Below are 18,231 nucleotides of genomic sequence, written 5' to 3'. Positions count from 1 at the left end.
CTGCCTCTCCTGCTTCTCCTCCCTCTCCTCCCTCTCCTCCCTCTCCTCCCTCTCCTGCCTCTCCTCCCTCTCCTCCCTCTCCTGCCTCTCCTCCCTCTCCTCCCTCTCCTGCCTCTCCTCCCTCTCCTGCCTCTCCTCCCTCTCCTCCCTCTCCTGCCTCTCCTCCCTCTCCTCCCTCTCCTCCCTCTCCTGCCTCACCTGCTTCTCCTCCCTCTCCTCCCTCTCCTGTTTCTCCTCCCTCTCCTGCCTCTCCTTCCTCTCCTGCCTCTCTTCCCTCTCCTGCCTCTCCTCCCTCTCCTCCCTCTCCTGCCTCTCCTCCCTCTCCTCCCTCTCCTGCCTCTCCTGCCTCTCCTCCCTCTCCTCCCTCTCCTCCCTCTCCTCCCTCTCCTCCTTCTCCTGCCTCTCCTCCCTCTCCTCCCTCTCCTCCCTCTCTTGCCTCTCCTCCCTCTCCTCCCTCTCCTCCCTCTCCTCCCTCTCCTGCCTCTCCTGCCTCTCCTCCCTCTCCTCCCTCTTCTGCCTCTGCCTCTCCTCCCTCTCCTGCCTCTCCTCCCTCTCCTCCCTCTCCTGCCTCTCCTCCCTCTCCTGCCTCTTCTCCCTCTCCTGCTTCTCCTGCCGCTCCTCCCTCTCCTGCTTCTCCTCCCTCTCCTCCCTCTCCTGCTTCTCCTCCCTCTCCTCCCTGTCCTCCCTCTCCTGCCTCTCCTCCCTCTCCTCCCTCTCCTCCCTCTCCTCCCTCTCCTGCCTCTCCTCCCTCTCCTGCCCCTCCTGCCTCTCCTGCCTCTCCTCCCTCTCCTCCCTCTCCTGCCTCTCCTCCCTCTCCTGCCTCTCCTGCTTCTCCTCCCTCTCCTCCCTCTCCTCCCTCTCCTCCCTCTCCTCCCTCTCCTCCCTCTCCTGCCTCTCCTCCCTCTCCTGCCCCTCCTGCCTCTCCTGCCTCTCCTCCCTCTCCTCCCTCTCCTGCCCCTCCTGCCTCTCCTCCCTCTCCTGCCTCTCCTCCCTCTCCTGCCTCTCCTGCTTCTCCTCCCTCTCCTCCCTCTCCTCCCTCTCCTCCCTCTCCTGCCTCTCCTCCCTCTCCTCCCTCTCCTCCCTCTCCTGCCTCTCCTCCCTCTCCTCCCTCTCCTGCCTCGCCTGCTTCTCCTCCCTCTCCTCCCTCTCCTGTTTCTCCTCCCTCTCCTGCCTCTCCTCCCTCTCCTGCCTCTCCTGCCTCTCTTGCCTCTCCTCCCTCTCCTGCCTCTTCTGCCTCTCCTCCCTCTCCTGCCTCTCCTGCCTATCCTGCTTCTCCTCCCTCTCCTGTATGCTCTGTGCTTTCTCATTCAGCATTCACTCCACAAACATGCAATTGAGCACAAACTCTATTCAAAACACCCTTCTCGATGCAGAAAATAACAGCAGTGAGTCTAATACCTTGACTCTCTCAGAGCTTACACCCTAGCACAGTAGACGAGGAGAAGGACAGCAAGCGAGTACAGTGATAATTACATATTACAAGGTTCTGATAGCATAGTGTGCAGCAATAAGTTTTACAAAGAGCCAGAAAGCCGTGAGGATGGAGGCTGAGCCCATGGTCATGGACGAGAGTTTGAAGGCATCTGAGCAGAGATTTAGATGAAGAGAAAGACAGGCCATGGCAGTGTCCAGGGGCAAAGTTTTGCAGGCAGTGAGAACAAGCAGCTCAGTGGGAATAAGCCTGGCGTGCCTCCAGACCTGCAGCAAGGCCAGCAGGCTGCAGAGGGTGAGTGCGGAGGACTGTGGCTGAGGGAAGGCTGGAGAAGTCACAGGCCTGCCTCTTAATATGTTTCAGAAAGATATAGAAACTACTTCAGAGAGGGTTTTTCTTTCTGGACTCTCCTTTTGCTAAGAATAGAGAAGTCAGCCACAGAGAAACAGATCAGGGGCCACCTGATCCTGAGTTGGACCTTCCTTCTCACGCCTCAGGGGTGCAGCGTATCTGCAGCTGGGAAGCTGCTTGCTAGTGATTCAAGGGAAAACTGAAATATAGTTTGACATTTTGAATATATTTGTTACATGAATAAGTTCTTACAAGGTGTTATGAGAGGCCACTGGGTGGAGTGACATCCTTCTGGAGGGGCCTGTGGACTTAGCACTGAGGCCGGAGTGGTTTGTAAGGACCCGTGAAGTCCTGGAATATGTGTCTGCTTGGTAAAAATGAGGTTATGAGGATACAAACCAAACGCAGTGCTGCACAGAATGATGTTTCATGGCATTGCAATAATCTGAAAATAGGAACTTCAAGTTGGGTGTGTTGTAATTAACCAGGTGCAGAGGTGAGGAGCTGCGCCTCGGCCCCCCACGGCCTGGCCTCTGCGTCCCATCATTGATTACTCTCCCACAAGGTTGGGCTCTCCAGGCCCCACACTCTATGTGCCTGGTGTAAGGGAAGCTCGAGGTCGGGCTCTCCGGGCCCCACACTCTATCTGCGTGGTGTAAGGGAAGCTTGAGGTCGGGCTCTCCACGCCCCACACTCTATCTGCCTGGTGTAAGGGAAGCTCGAGGTCGGGCTCTCCAGGCTCCATGCTCTATCTGCGTGGTGTAAGGGAAGATTGAGGTCGGGCTCTCCACGCCCCACACTCTATCTGCGTGGTGTAAGGGAAGCTCGAGGTCGGGCTCTCCACGCCCCACACTCTATCTGCCTGGTGTAAGGGAAGCTCGAGGTCGGGCTCTCCACGCCCCACGCTCTATCTGCCTGGTGTAAGGGAAGCTCGAGGTCCGGCTCTCCAGGCTCCATGCTCTATCTGCCTGGTGTAAGGGAAGCTCGAGGTCGGGCTCTCCAGGCTTCATGCTCTATCTGCCTGGTGTAAGGGAAGCTCGAGGTCGGGCTCTCCAGGCTCCACGCTCTATCTGCGTGGTGTAAGGGAAGCTCGAGGTCGGGCTCTCCAGGCTCCACGCTCTATCTGCGTGGTGTAAGGGAAGCTCGAGGTCGGGCTCTCCAGGCTCCACGCTCTATCTGCCTGGTGTAAGGGAAGCTCGAGGTCGGGCTCTCCACGCCCCACGCTCTATCTGCCTGGTGTAAGGGAAGCTCGAGGTCGGGCTCTCCAGGCTCCACGCTCTATCTGCGTGGTGTAAGGGAAGCTCGAGGTCGGGCTCTCCAGGCTCCACGCTCTATCTGCCTGGTGTAAGGGAAGCTCGAGGTTGGGCTCTCCACGCCCCACGCTCTATCTGCCTGGTGTAAGGGAAGCTCGAGGTCGGGCTCTCCAGGCTCCACGCTCTATCTGCCTGGTGTAAGGGAAGCTCGAGGTCGGGCTCTCCACGCCCCACGCTCTATCTGCCTGGTGTAAGGGAAGCTCGAGGTCGGGCTCTCCACGCCCCACGCTCTATCTGCCTGGTGTAAGGGAAGCTCGAGGTCGGGCTCTCCAGGCTCCACGCTCTATCTGCCTGGTGTAAGGGAAGCTCGAGGTCGGGCTCTCCAGGCTCCACGCTCTATCTGCCTGGTGTAAGGGAAGCTCGAGGTCGGGCTCTCCAGGCTCCACGCTCTATCTGCGTGGTGTAAGGGAAGCTCGAGGTCGGGCTCTCCAGGCTCCACGCTCTATCTGCCTGGTGTAAGGGAAGCTCGAGGTCAGGCTCTCCACGCCCCACGCTCTATCTGCCTGGTGTAAGGGAAGCTCGAGGTCGGGCTCTCCAGGCTCCACGCTCTATCTGCCTGGTGTAAGGGAAGCTCGAGGTCGGGCTCTCCAGGCTCCACGCTCTATCTGCCTGGTGTAAGGGAAGCTCGAGGTCGGGCTCTCCGGGCTCCACGCTCTATCTGCCTGGTGTAAGGGAAGCTCGAGGTCGGGCTCTCCGGGCTCCACGCTCTATCTGCCTGGTGTAAGGGAAGCTCGAGGTCGGGCTCTCCGGGCTCCACGCTCTATCTGCCTGGTGTAAGGGAAGCTCGAGGTCTGGCTCTCCGGGCTCCACGCTCTATCTGCGTGGTGTAAGGGAAGCTTGAGGTTGGGCTCTCTGGGCTCCACGCTCTATCTGCGTGGTGTAAGGGAAGCTTGTTTTTTTTGTTGTTGTTGTTCTCAACTGAACTAATGGCTTCATTTTTGTTTTCTTCCTGGCCATTCTCCACCCAACGCAGGTCCTGGCGTTCCTATGGTGACGGTGCACAACACAACGGATAAGAAAAGTAAGTGCCCTTTTTCTTCTTAAATCTTCCTGAGACTCAGGAGAATTGAAGCAAAACACTCTATGAGATCAGCTGGCCCACATTTTCCTACTCAGACAGAGAGGTGCGTCATGTCCTAGCAGTTCAGAGCAGGTCCGCGGTCACCAATATCTACTGAATTCCATGAAAGCCAAGCTGCCTGGCCCAGCCAGAGGGCCCCACACCCCTTCACAAGCGCTGAGCCTGGAGGGCCATTCCAGGGCTACCCAGGTCTGCCTAACATGCTCTGAATGGAGCCCAACACTAGATGGCTCTGAACAGCCAGCTTGAAAGGCATTGTAGGCTGACATGAGTCCATCCCCCCTGAGAACCTGCCCTGTGGAGCCAAGAGTTGAGGGGGTGCATGGAGGCTCATCTGTCTTTGTGGGTCTGGGGGCTTCATGGCATGGAGGGTCTCTGCATCCATGCTGCACAAGATGTCAGAGAAACTTATTCTGCCATTGGTAAAATGGTAGGGAAGGCTTTTTCAGGACTGTGGTGATAGGGAGGGAGATTCAGGCTGAACTTCTAATACAGCAAGGCCCCGTGGGGGTAGCCAAGGAGCAGGGTGAGGGGTCTGTGGACCAAAAGCTACTACGAGAAGACCTCAGTGGTAGTGGATTTGGCTCAGCTGACCTAACAAGATTCTTGCTGAAGGCAGGACAAGGACTTGGGCTCAAAGGTGGAGGACGAGGAACTTGATCAGTTGCCAACGGTGATCAGATATTGGGTGTGGGGGCTTCTTGCTAAAACTGGGCAATGAAGGCTGAAGACAGGACAGGGTCAAGCTGAAACCTGGTCAAGAAGAGGACTCAGAGGAGCCTCACTCTTTGGTCAAGGAGAGAGTCTTTGTAAGACTTCCAGGGTCTCTTGAGGTGGTGTATGTTTGCTCGAAGGGCCCCCACGCAGGTCGCCACAGTCACATCCGTGTTTATGCAAAGGATTTAAACTGCCGTGTGCAGCAGGAGACAGACACACAGCACAGCCGAGAAGCAGAGATAATTCGCCCTCGGTCCCTCCCTTCCCAGGCCTCCCACTGTCGTAACCCAAAGCAGCCTGTGTCCTCCTTTCCCGGAGTCCCTCCCACTCCCTTGGACATCCAGGACCCCCTTTCCTGGCAGGAGGGCAAACCTCATGGCTAGGGTCTGCAGTTCCCCTGCGTCTGGGGACAGAAGTGAGTCCGCGTCTCTAGTGAACATGGAGAATAGTGGCTCCCTGATTCCTCTCTCTGTGGCGGTGCTCCAAGCACTGGGAGCACTGGGGAGGCGGACGTGCTGGAAGGGAAAACCCCAAACATGTGTTTAGACACTGTGAAGTGGCCAAAGTGTTCCAAGTGAGCAAATAGATTTGTTTAAAGGGACAGCACTTAGCCAATACTCCCAAATAATGACGATCGTCTGCCAAGGTATCACATCATTACTAGAAATTCAAAACCATCACATAAGTGATCGTAAAACCAGAAATAAATAGATTTTAAAGCCCCCCCAAAAGGACCATAAAGTGAATATCAGAATGGATTAAAAGAAAACACTCGGAATGGCCGTTGGAAGGACCCAGTGCCAGGAAGAAGCGGGATGGGCTTCCTGTCCTCCTCCCCAGAGGAGGGGCTGGTTTTCCCAGTGAAGAGGTTCGCCTGCCCCCAGACCCCTCTCCAGCCTCACCTTCGAGGTTTGGGAATCTGGGCCATTTGCGCAATGGGGGCAGGATCGCTGGAAGGATGTTGGGAGCAATTGCCTGGGTCTCCCCATCTCCCCACTGCATCCACCCACCCTCCACCCACTCTACGGGGCAGGGGGCTGTGAAGAGCTCCAGGAGGCCACAGAGGCCAGGCTAGAACTTCCACCAAGGCCTGGGGTCAGTGGAGTCTGGCAAATACTCCAGCATGACAGTGAATGCCTAAAGCACCCATGCTAGACCTCTTTAAGTGGAATTTTCCCTGAAAAAAATGCAGATATTGCACAAAACCTCAACTGTGACATCTTTTTTTCCTTAAGAAAATGTGTATTTTTCATTTTGAGTGTTTGATAAATTTAGTCCATAGACACCTTTCTGATATTCTGAGGTTTTTCCCTTCTTAAAAATTGATGGTCTGATAGAAATTCGATATGGCATCCAGTGTAGCTCACAGCTTTGCACCCTCCCAGGTCAGCTGTTACCCGATGGCTCTGTGAGATGCCATCACTGGGGACCCTGGAAGTGGGGACACAGGACTCTATGCACTGTTTGTGCAGCCTCCTAGGAATCTATAATTATTTCAAATGTAAAGGTTTTTTGTAATCTGCAGGCTAATAAAAAACACAAAGCTATCTCTCAGCTTTGGAAAATACAATATCATATATGGCTCTTCTTAAAAAGGCATTCACTTAAACGCTTTTTACTTGCTTCTTCTGGGGAAGCTATTATGAATCTATTCAGATTCAAAGGTGAATATAGTCCCTACTTTTGGGAAATGCATTTGGACTTCTAAGCCACTTCCAGCCTGGATTTGATCAGTCCTTGGCGCTCCCAAAGTCTCCCACCTGCTGGATCACATGATCACAGTTTCCAAGGCTTCTGTGTGAATGAAAATGAAGCAGGCCTGTGTCTTAGGTGTGTGTGACATCACTGAGGAAGTATTTCATCTATTCCAGTTATAAAATAAGGTAATATATAGATAGGGTGAGGTGCAATTCTTCAGAAGAGAGTTCCAATAAGAACTGACCAAATGCCTTCCAGCAAGTGCAACACGCGAATGTGCTCAGCATTCTGGGAAATTTTATTACCTCTGCTGGGAAACCAAACAACGACTCCTTTTCTGCTGTGGGATTGGCTACTGCATTAACCAATCAACCCAATCAATACTGACAGACCGCGGGCCCGAGGTGGCCATCCGTAATCAACCCAATCAATACTGACAAACCAATCTAATCAATACTGACAGACCAATCTAATCAATACTGACAGACCGCGGGCCCGAGGTGGACGTCCGTAATCAATCCAATCAATACTGACAGACCTTGGGCCCGAGGTGGCCGTCCGTAATCAACCCAATCAATACTGACAGACCGCGGGCCCGAGGTGGCCATCGGTAATCAATCTAATCAATACTGACAGACCGCGGGCCCGAGGTGGCCGTCTGTATCCATCGCCAAGCTCCATAAATGGCTATTTTTAGGCAGCATTTCACTGCTTGCAGTGGAGCTGGCACTTTGGTGACTGTGACTCCTGGAAGCAGAGATGGGACCCAGTGGCTTGAGATGTCAGAAGCACTGAGAGCACACAGAATGGGGCTGGTGACACGTGTCTGGACTCCTTTCCTCCCTGTGTGAAATTTAACAGTGAACCTGAAGGGGACACCACTGCACTGGACCTCAGCGAAGTGCTGACTGACTGGAAATTGGACGGCATTCGGAATTATTTTTGTCACGTTTATTTTACAAGGTTATTTACGTAGCAGTGTTTGACTCTGGGTTTCCTGTAAACTCCAGGGACATTTCACCCGCCCTAGCCCGATTCTGCATTTCTGGCTGTCAATATAGGTCAAGCTCTTTCAGGATGCTCACTTAAGCTGCCATTTAACTTAGGGGAAAAAAACGACCAAATGTGGCTGAGTTGGTTGTTGTTCCCATTCCCAGGAGGACAGTAGGGGTCCCATCTTGTTCACCGTCTATGTTCCATTCAGACTTCTGGCTTGTGGGGGGCCAGGAAGACGTTCCTGAACACCCCCTTTTCTCCCATGCCTGAAATCCCCACGTTGCATGCCCATCCCTCAGGGTTGGCACATCATAGCAGCACACACAGCTTTGGATCAGCATGGGAAATAAGAGCTGAGCGTGGCAGGCCTTGGTAGGGTGTCGAGCCCAGCCCTCTGAGCTCTAGCCTCCAGGGATTTGCCGTGGAAGGTGTGTGGGGTTTTTTCAGTGTGTTTACCTTCTGATGTGTTTGATGTCCTCTTGCGGCGCTTCTCAGCCCATCTCCAACCCAGCTGCATCCTCCGCAAACAAAATGCCCTGTGTTTTCATTGTGTCTGTCAAACTGGTGCATCCCGGGTGACGAGGCAGGTGCCTGGTGCCTCCAGGCTCAGTTCCAGTAGCGTGTTGTTCATGGCATGGCTGGACCACATCAAAGCCTCCTCACGGCCTCTGCGGTGGATGAAGGGTCCACAGCATGAGGTTTGTGGGTGGATGAGCATCTCAGGCAGGCAACAAAGCCACTGTCAGGCCAGCCCTTCACACACCAGCCTTCGACCTCAGGTAGGCTTGAGATCAGTTTTCCTCTTTCATGATTGAAAAGGCCTCTGGAAAACTTCCAGGAGCGACACAGAGGCAAGCGGTGAATCACCCCATCCCTGCCGATGGCCGTTTCATCCGAACACTCCGCCGGCTCAGAGTTCCGTGTCGTTAGGATTCTGCCAAACCCTGCAGCACCTGGACTTATTCCATTGGATGCTTCATCATGAACGTCTCAGACAACCGTGTCCTGAGCAGGGGGCCAGAGAAAGGCCGGAGGTCATCAGGAGCCACGGTAGTCACAACAGTGGCCGCAGCCAGCATTTTTCAAGCCCTTGCTCTGGGCTAGGTGCTGCAAATACTTTACATATTTTAACTCATTTATTTTATCCTCACCAAAGCCTGCGAGGCAGGAACTGCTACTCTCCCCACTTGTCAGCTAAGGAAGCTGAGGCGCAGCAGCTTAGGTGATTGGGCCACATGGGCGCACTTAGAAAGCAAAAGTGGACTTGCATCTCAGACCCAAGCAGTGCGGCTCCAACACAGCCTGTTCTTCCAGACGTACAGTCACTGCACAGTGCTGCTCAGCCACCGGCCGCCACACGGTCTGAAGGACAACTGCAGATCCAGAGTGACACCTGGCCTGCGCACCCATTGAGATGAGGGAGGCGGAAGCGGCCACAGCTGCAGCTCCTTCTCAGGCACCTTCTCCCCCGCACACCACCCCCTCGAGGCCCATTGGAGCCAGCTCTGGGGGGTGGCGTGCAGCACTGTAGCTTCTCCTGCTCTGAGAAGCCTTCCACGTCACAGGGAAGGATGTTCTTAAACCTGTGGGGGCCCCATGGAATCAAGGGCTCTGCTTCCCGTAGCAGCGCAGCCTCCATACGCAGGCTGGGGTCACACTCTGTGGACTGGGAGAGCTGAGTCCTTGAACTTCACCCTCTAGTGCCAGCCTCTTAGCCCCCAGTAGCAGCCCTTGGCTGGCCATCTGTTATTCTCTTTCTAATGTAATTGTAGCAGCGGTCCTGGGCTCTGCAGACAGCACCAGGCCCCTTCCTTGCACCAACCTATGAGCTAAACAATTCATCCAAGATCCACAGCAAACCTCAGGTTGAGGCCCAGACTCTTGTCTTATCTGGCTTCAAAGCAAGCGCTCTTTGGGGTGATACCAGGTGTCTGACGGGGTGGGAAAGGCAGCCGCAGACCCCAGGCCCCAGGATCTCCTGGCCTTCGCGTCACTGTCACCTGGGAAATGCACTCTTCTCACAGCAGCAGCCTCTGTGACCACCGAGCTGCTGGTCCAGAATCAGCCGTGGCTGAGAGCAGCCCTGGTGACACCGAGCCAGGCCCAGTGCAGGCACCTCACCCGTCTAGTGAGCAGGGTGTGCAAAGCATCAGCGCTTCCAACTGCCCTGTGGGGCTGAGCCAGAAAAGCAGGGCCCATAGCCCGCAGCTGGGCAGGGCCAGGCAGGAAGTCTTGGGGAGCGGGCTCCTGAGCCCGCTGTGGGACATGGTGACCAGCCGCCCAGATGTGGCCCACGTTCTTCTACAGCGCGGAGCCTCGGAGCTGCGCGTCAGCTCACAAGGAGGCCCTGGAAGGCTGGGACCTGCCTGCATCACACCATCTCCTTCCAGCCCTGCTGTGAAACCTGAAATTACTGTTTCACAATTCTCTGTCCTTTCTCCTCTTCTCCCCTGCTGACCCCAGAACCACCCTGGGAATATTTGACTTTTTTCCTCTTTAGAAAATCTTCTGTACAAACAGCGCCTGTGGGCTGTTCACAGATGTGACTCTGAATTATTTAAAAGCTGTTTCCTTAAGAAGGTAATTATGGTTGGGACCAACCTGTACTCATTTAGTGCCTGGATATTCAAACAACTTAGGTATTGGGATAAAAAACCAATAAAATCATAGCGAACACGTTGTGGGCTTTAATGTAAATATAAAAGGGAGGCCCACGTAGAGACATAGATGCTGACTCAGCGCATGAGCACTGAAATCGCCACGTGGCTTGCGATGCAGCCACACAGCCTTGCAGAGAAAGTGTGCGTGTGGCAGGGCTGAAGCCGGCCGCGCCCCACGGCGTCCCACAAGTGCACACGGGAGCTTGGGATCACTAGGTGGCCTGGTTCCCACTCCTTTATGGCATCGACAGTTACTTACTCTCCCTCCTACTCTCTTCATTTAGGTTTTTATAAGAAAGGAAAACCATCCCCTACCACCAGTGGTGCCCAGGTGAGTCCGTGAAGCAACGGCAGGCTTCCAGCCTCTGTTCTTGCACCAGTAATGCTGGGAGCACCCCTGCCCCGCCCACCTTCTCCCTGAGGGACCCCCTCCTAGACTGCCAGGGCTGTGCCCACAGTTCCCCTTCCATCAAGCACAGGGCACACACATATGTGGAGACATCGGGAGCATGGCATTACGGAGGACCCACCTGTCACCATCACGCTACTTGCCAAGGAGTCTGGTCACCATCCTGCAGGTCCCAGAGGAGAACTGTCAGACGTTCCTCTCTAAAAGCTTCTGGTGGCTGCGTGGCAAGTGGATGGAAGGGCCCGAGGCTGCAGCCCGGGGACACTGCTGGGGGCCGTGGTGAAGAGGATGAGGGAGGGGCGGCCGATGAGGGGCTGCCTCTGCAGGCCCTGCAGGGAGAGATGCAACTGGAAAGGGGCAGAAGAGCTGCCATCTTGATCCAGTCCAGGGAGATGTGGCGCTTGTGGAGGGTGGCAAAGCATCGCGCCGAATCCTGCAGCCTGTGGCTCTCAAAATCTGCGCCTCGTCCAGTCCCAAGAGAGAAGCAGCAGCCCCCGTTCCGGAGGCCTCCTTGGGTGCAGCAGTAGGCGTCTGGGTGGGCATCTGAAGAGAAGGTCCTCGTGCCACTCCCCCCGCAGGCCAGCTGGGCAGAGCCCAGGCTCTCAGAAACAGTGGCCAGGACACAGCTGCCCCCTCACAGCCATGGGGCTGCCACGGAGGCTGGGGCCATCCAGCGAATGCACAAACAGGTTTCAGACCTGGAGATAAAAGCCAGCCCTTTCCTGCAGAGCACATGGGGCAGAGGGAAAAAAGACCCAAGAAAGATTAACAATGTAAAAAGATGAAGGAAAATCATGTTGAAAGAAAGAAAGAGCCTGTCGTTTCGAAATCAGCCTGTCCTAACACAGCTGCGTCGGGCAAGTTTGTACCTGACACCCACAGCTTTCGAATATTTTAAGGAGCAGTTTGGTGGCCGAAGAGACAAAGTCTCGTTATGAAGCGGCCTTTCTGTGAGGAGACCTTGCCAAGTCCTTGAGGACAGGGGAAACTGGGCCATCAGTCCCCAAGTGCTTTTGCCCATGAGTCCCTAAGGGAATTTTGAAGAATCATGTATCCCCTACACATTTTTAAGTTGTCACCTAAAGTTTTTCCTCATTAATTTAAAGCTCTACAGAATACTTTTAGCAAATTGTATTTTATTTTAAATTAAATTATTACATAATCCTGTGATTGCTAGGTAGTGTAGCGATCCGATGCTACCACCCTCCGGCGAAACACTTCTTCAGCAAGTTCTTATTCATACGTTCTTCCTTTTCCTCCTCGACTGATATTTACGTTCCATTTGTTGGCCCATCACCCCAGCATTCTGCCCTAACGTCGTCCAATCTTGGAAATCTTTTAAACGTTTTAATTTCATGTGTAAGTCCATACTCATTACCTGTCAGAGGGCATCATTATCATAATTATTACTTGTTCACATTAAGCAATTAGGATACATTATATACTTTGATAATTGTGGGACGTAAAAAGTTATGATTGGTCTGAAATGCATCTCTTGGTGAGCTGGGCGTGGTGGTTTTTCACTCAGTTCATGAACGCATCTGACTCATTTCCAGAGAAGACCTTGTCAGAAACGTGTGCACTCCTGGTTCTGCCCCTCCTTTCGGCGGTTGCTTCGTTTCCTGTGGAGTCTCTGAAAATGTGTTCATGTAAATAAATAAATGGGGGCAGCGGAGTCTTATTCTAGCAGTGCCATTTTCTTTGAACTCCAGAGCTATATGCCAAAACATTGCGGCCCATCCATTCTCTGTCATTAAGGATCATCTGTTGACTGTTAGCTTGGTGAGATTCCCCTTCAGTTTTGTTAAAGGACAACAACCTGACCATGTTGCTGGGGGCTGTTACCCATTACTGGGGGTTCTCTTGGTCAGCTCGGCCTCAATGGCCCCTCATCCTTCATGCAGAGCCCACCCGCAGGAAAGATGCCCCAGGGACAGACCAGGGGCTCCAAGGCCTTCCTTGCCCTCATGGCACCTCTGTAAGGCTGCGGTGAAGGCATGTAGGAAAGGAGCAGCTCCTTGGAGAGAATCAGGCATGTCCATTCTCAACACATTTGCTAGCAGGCTCATATGAATGCAGAGAGCCTGGGAACTTATCCCCTGAATCCCACATGTGTCTGTGCATGAAGTCTTCTGGACCCACAGGGTTGCACACATTAGCAGCTGTCCTGGTGCATGGAGTGTCTGCAGATTTGCAGACACAATGTATTAGACCTCAGTTCAGCAATGGCTGGGCAAGCTGGCATTTGGCTAACAGAGTGGAAAGCGAGCCACGCGCAGTGCTGCCCGCCCTGCAAGATGTCTGCAGGTGCTCCTTCCTCTGCCACATAATGCGGGAGGAGAGCTGGGCTTCACCCGGCAGCTTTCGGTGCTTCGAGGAGCACCTGCGGGCTGCGCACTGTGCCAGCCACTGCACCCACTCATGTGGGCTGGGGGACACACATGAGTCCATTCAATGTGCAACTCTTCTGGAGCTGAACACCTGCCACGGACCTTTTATGATGCTAGAGGACCAAAAATAAATGCCACCTACTGGGACCCTGCCTTCAAGTTGCTTAAAATCTGGCTGGAGGAAAAAGATGTGACAGAAACGTCCCCAAGCTGTATCACACTGAGTCTAACAGCTCAACATTCAGAGTTCAGAGAAGAGGCTGGGTGCTGTGGCTTATACCTGTAATCCCAATATTTTGGGAGACTAAGGTAGGAGGACCTCTTTTTTTTTTTGACCTCCTGGGCTCAAGCAATTCTCCCACCTCAGCCCCACAAGTAGCTGGGACTACAGACATGCATCTCCATGCCTGGCTACTTTGTAAATTTTTCTTTGGAGAGATGCGGTATCCCTATGTTGCACAGGCTGGTCTCGAACTCCTAACTCAAGTGATCTTCCTACCTTGGCCTCCCAAAGTATTGGGACTATAGATGTGAGCCACTGTGCCCAAACCCTTTCCTTTTTCTTTTCTATTTTGTTAATAAAGCATGTCTCTGTTGATCACTACATGTATATGTGGAGGGAAGGACAATATGATTTTAAGAAATGAAATATTTAGCATCTTGGCCCCAAGATTCTACAATCCTTTCATATAATTTTTTTTTTTTGAGATAGGGTCTTGCTCAAGCTATCCTTCCACTGCAGCCTCAGCCTCCAGGGTTCGAGCTGTCCTCCCACCTCAGCCTCCTGAGTAACTGGGACCACATTTTTATATTTGTAGAGATAGAGTCTTGCAATGTTGCCCAGGCTAGTCTGAATTTCTGGACTTGAGCCGTCTTCCCTCCTCGACCTTCCAAAATGTTGGGATTACAGGTGTTAGCCACTGCACCCAGCAAGAAAGATCTCTTGAATCTAGGAGTTTAAGACTAGCCTGGGCAACACAGTGAGACCCCACCTCTGCAAAAATTACAAAATTTAGCAGGGTATGGTGGTGTGCGCCTGTAGTCCCAGCTGCTCGGGAGGCTACGGTGGGAGGATTTCTTAAGCCCAGGAGTCTAAGGCTGCAGTGAGTTATGCTTTTACCACTGTACTCCAACCTGGGTGACAGAGCAAGACCCTGTCTCAAAAAAACAAAAATAGAATTTAGAGAAAAGAGATATCCAGTTAAGGCGAGTATGTTTAAACAGTAGTCATGCAGGCTCTGGGCCTGAATCTGGTCTTTGAGTATGACTGTGGGTGCAGCCCTGGGGTGGGCAGACGGCAGCTGCTAGAACCCAGGGAGGGGGCAGGGTGGGCCAGAGAGAGATTCTAGTGATGGCTGCAGAGGAAGTGCCTGTGAGGAGTGAGTAGTGAGTAGAAATACGGCCGGAGAGGCCTGGACTAGAAAAGCACAGAAAACCCAGACAGGGGAAGTCAGGCCAAGGCGCCAGGGAGGTGCCAGAGACACTTCTGCCCAAACCTCCGCGTGCGCACGCCATCCTGCAGTTTTACTTCTTGTAGAAATGTGAGAAAGGGAACGGGATGCTCTCCACCGTTTTAGATCTGTTGCCTAAAAAGATCACTGGATCTGGTCACCAGTTTTCCAAAATGTAGCACAATGGTGCATCCGCCAATGCCCGGAACCTGCCGGGCCACTTGGAAGCCTGTCTTGCAACAACGTACGGCCATCCCACGACCTGCCCACGGGGCACAGCCAGGAAAGCAGCCTTGTGAGCGGGCTTGAGTCTCTGCGGTCTCACTGTGTCCAGATCTGATAATAGCTAATTCCACCAAATATTAGAGGGGGCTCACATTTAATTAAGGAGTGGCCATTTGTATGCTCCAGACTGGAGGTCCCCACTGCCCTGAAGTCAAAAGAAGGGTCCTTCAGGGAATATGCCAATCTTTTCTTATTTCTCTGCTGAGCTCCTGCCCTCTTTGAATGCAATTATGGGAACAAATAAAATGGCTTAACTCAACTCCCCTGTGGGACAGTCAGCTCTCTGCTGATAAAACCAGCTGTGTGGGCAATCATTAAATGAGAGATCTAATATTTAACTAAATTTAATAGTCTGTTGCTTTGGTGCTTTCCAGCAAAGGGTGGGATTTCAACAGAGGGGAACGAGCCGTGCACAGGAGCCCGTGTAGTCCGTGAGCAATTAGAACGCTGTGCGTTCGTTCCCACATGAAGCCAGCTCTCTCAGATCCAGGAACTGGGAACGGGGTGTTTGGTGACCAGCCTGTGTTCCCGTTAGTTCCAGACAGGCTTAACTCAGTAGGCAGCAGAACAACACTGCACCCTGAGTTTAACTCTCCTTCACGACCAGCATTTGAGATCGCACAGCGGTGCCTGAAACGTCAAATTCACATGCGTGTATGTGGAGACAAGAGCACATTTTAACCAACCAGGAGAGGCTCTGTCCCCATTTTCTCTCATTTTGAGATTTAGTCATCCAGACATGCGCCTACCACCAGCAGACCCCGAGCCGAAGTCCTTTCTGGGACCCAGAAGCAGAAGCTGACTGATAGCAAGAAGCCCATCTCTGTTCTTGCTGGTGGGTCTTTCTGCCTTTGCTCCTGGTCTTCATGGGTTGTCACTTCTGTCATCTGACCGGCATTTGCACACCCCAAGCCCCTCACCCGTTATCCACGCGGGTTGATCGTGTCGGCAGGCAGAGCGGCAAAGATCACAGGTTCTCCAAGGGTTACAGCTGAGGCCTCGAGACGACCTCGTAAGATCCACCCACTATTCCCCTAGAATAAGCTGGAGTTTACGGAGGATGGATGACGCGCTTTATGGTCCCAGAGTCGACTGAATTAACTTAGGCACATCCTTAGTCTTCTAAGCACCAGAATCTTTTCTATCCATTTAATGCCTTTTGCTTTGGGTTCTCGGTCTGTGCTGTGTGGGAAATACTGGTCCACGGTCTGGCCTTGGTTTCTCCAACTCTTGCCATTCAAAAGGTCTGAGCCCTGGGGCCCTTTGTGGCTTCCCAAGACACCAAGGAGGACCTCTCAGCCCTGTTTGGTTTCCTGGACATTTTCTGAGGCTACAGGGGAACGAGGAGAAAGACTTGGGTGGAAACCCAGACTCTACCATCTAAACAAAGATGCTTAATTTCCATGGTATGCATTGAATTTCCACAAACCCATCTGCCCAGAGCACTGAAAGCTAGTGTATGTTGTCCCTGGGATGGGACTGAACACTGATACCTTGGTGGAGGGTAGGGAGACGGATTTGCTGCCAGGAAAATGACCAAAACGTTTTCATTTGGTGTTAAGTGTATCTGGAGAGCTTGCTGGGTGCCTGAGATAGGGTGGTCAGGCCTCTCTTGGAGGAGGTGACGCTTGCATTGATGGAAGAGAAGGAGCTAGCAAGGAAGGTTTAAACACAGGACAGCACGCGCAAAGGCCCTGGGGCAGGACAGCAAGGAGTTTAGGGAATGCTGTTCTCTTCACTACGTGGCAGCACTCCCTGCTAGTAGTCTTCTTTCCTACAAAAAATGTGAATAGAACACAAATGATACACAGTCACTGTCTCATGAACCAAGTCCTCTTGCCTGATTGTGTGCCTGGAGCTTTGCATTAAAGGGCTGAGGGCATTTGGACTCAGCACCAATGAGTGCCACCTCTGACCCATTGGGAACATGGGCTGGGGCCGTGAGGCTGGCACAGGGGCATGCAGGCCCCTTGGGGTGGAGTGCGCCTCCCCTAACTCGCGTGCATGACTACGTGGGAGTGCGCGCCACCTCTCAGGCCAAGTCTCTGGGTCTCAGAGTTAAAGTCAAGGCTACCACCCTAGACATCCCTTCCAGACGCAGCTGTGTTTCCTGCTGTCTGCAGGGAAAACGTTTCGTGCATGCTACGTGGTGTTCAGAATCTTTCCCAGTGGTGGTCAAACACCAGGTTTGTTAAAACTCTACCTGCTTGAAAACAACTTTCTCCCCTTATTTTTCATCGAAGCTAAATATTCAAATATGGGTCCAGCAACTTGGAAGTCATTTTCATTTTCTTTCCTCGTCACAGGCACTGGGAGCCTCCATTTCCCTCTGTCCCTGTACAAAAGTTTGCCAGGCAGAGTTCTTGAAAAAAAGCCACAGCCACACATTCTCCACACAAAGCCACGTGGCCAGAGTCTCCTGGCGATGAGCAGTCTTTTGACCTCCAGCCGCCCTGGAGAGGCACCCACCTGCAGAGCAGCGTTTTTTTTTTTTTTAAGAGAGTTATATGGGAGGATGGTTGGACGTCCATGATAGCATTGCTTGTGATCATTTACTCTTTAAAACAAATGCACAAATTATGGCCGATTCAAAGTAAATTGATGAGCCAAAGGCAAAGTTCCATGCAGAAAACTTCCCCCTCGCAGTGAACCACAAGTTACCCCCTTGTGTCGGCTTTGTGTGAGAAAGAAGGAGGGAAGTTGGGTGGTTTCTGTGGCACGTCAGAGGGTGAAACGAAGTAGAATGGCCATTTCGGTAGATGAACAGAGTGGGCTCCTCGGGGGCCTTCTCCGCATCGGAAGAAAGGGGTAACGAGGGCGTGTGTGCGCTGTCACAGCCTGACGTGGAAAGGCCAGTGCATCCACAGCGGTGCAGAGCTGACCTCCGTCTCCAGGAGGGAGGACGGCCACTCCCACTGAGACCGAGGTGAGCGTCACACGACTCCACTCTCCACAAATACAGTCATCCCAGTTAAGGCCTCAGGAGCCCAGATAATCTGACGTTTTAGGAAAGAGATCGAAATCTATTTTTCTCTGGGAACATATAATGAAGATCATACCCTAATTTCTTCCCTCCGTTCCTTTTCTGGCCACACTATTTGAAAATCCATTCGTCCTAACAGATGTGTAATGTAGGTTTCTCCTAAAACCCACAGTCATGGGAGGAATTGTACCAAAACCTGTGCGTGTGACTCCACAGAGAACAAAATCTGTACTGGAGGAAAGAAATAGCCTAAGATGGTGGGGAGAGTCTTGAATCTGCCCAGATTCCTGATTTGAGACTAGGGTTTTGAGCGATAACTTGAGTGTGTGTTTTAATGCCCAGTTTCTTGATCTGTACACTAGAAATAATAACAGTGCCTCCAAGGCTGATTAAAGCAGCGGTCTATGCACACGAAAACCCACGGCCCACAGAGGTCCTCGGAGAGTGGCCACTGCATCTCAGTGC

The 18,231-nt window shown here is 52.8% G+C and overlaps 1 protein-coding gene across 4 annotated transcripts in view; it reads left to right on the top strand.

The window, feature by feature from the left end:
* The window catches only part of DPP6 (dipeptidyl peptidase like 6), a 1,158,816-nt gene that overhangs the window by 1,116,094 nt on the left and 24,491 nt on the right, over positions 1–18,231 (top strand). For all 4 annotated transcript variants that reach the window (XM_078343379.1, XM_035255081.3, XM_035255078.3 and 1 more), the window contains exon 17: positions 4,070–4,117. In XM_078343379.1, the coding sequence (XP_078199505.1) occupies positions 4,070–4,117 (48 nt within the window). The remainder of the gene's footprint in view (positions 1–4,069; positions 4,118–18,231) is intronic.

Source organism: Callithrix jacchus, chromosome 11 (assembly GCF_049354715.1).
Source record: "Callithrix jacchus isolate 240 chromosome 11, calJac240_pri, whole genome shotgun sequence".
NCBI lineage: Eukaryota > Metazoa > Chordata > Mammalia > Primates > Cebidae > Callithrix > Callithrix jacchus.
The sequence above is the reverse complement of the archived record's forward strand: the minus strand, read 5'-3'. Positions and strand labels throughout refer to the sequence as shown.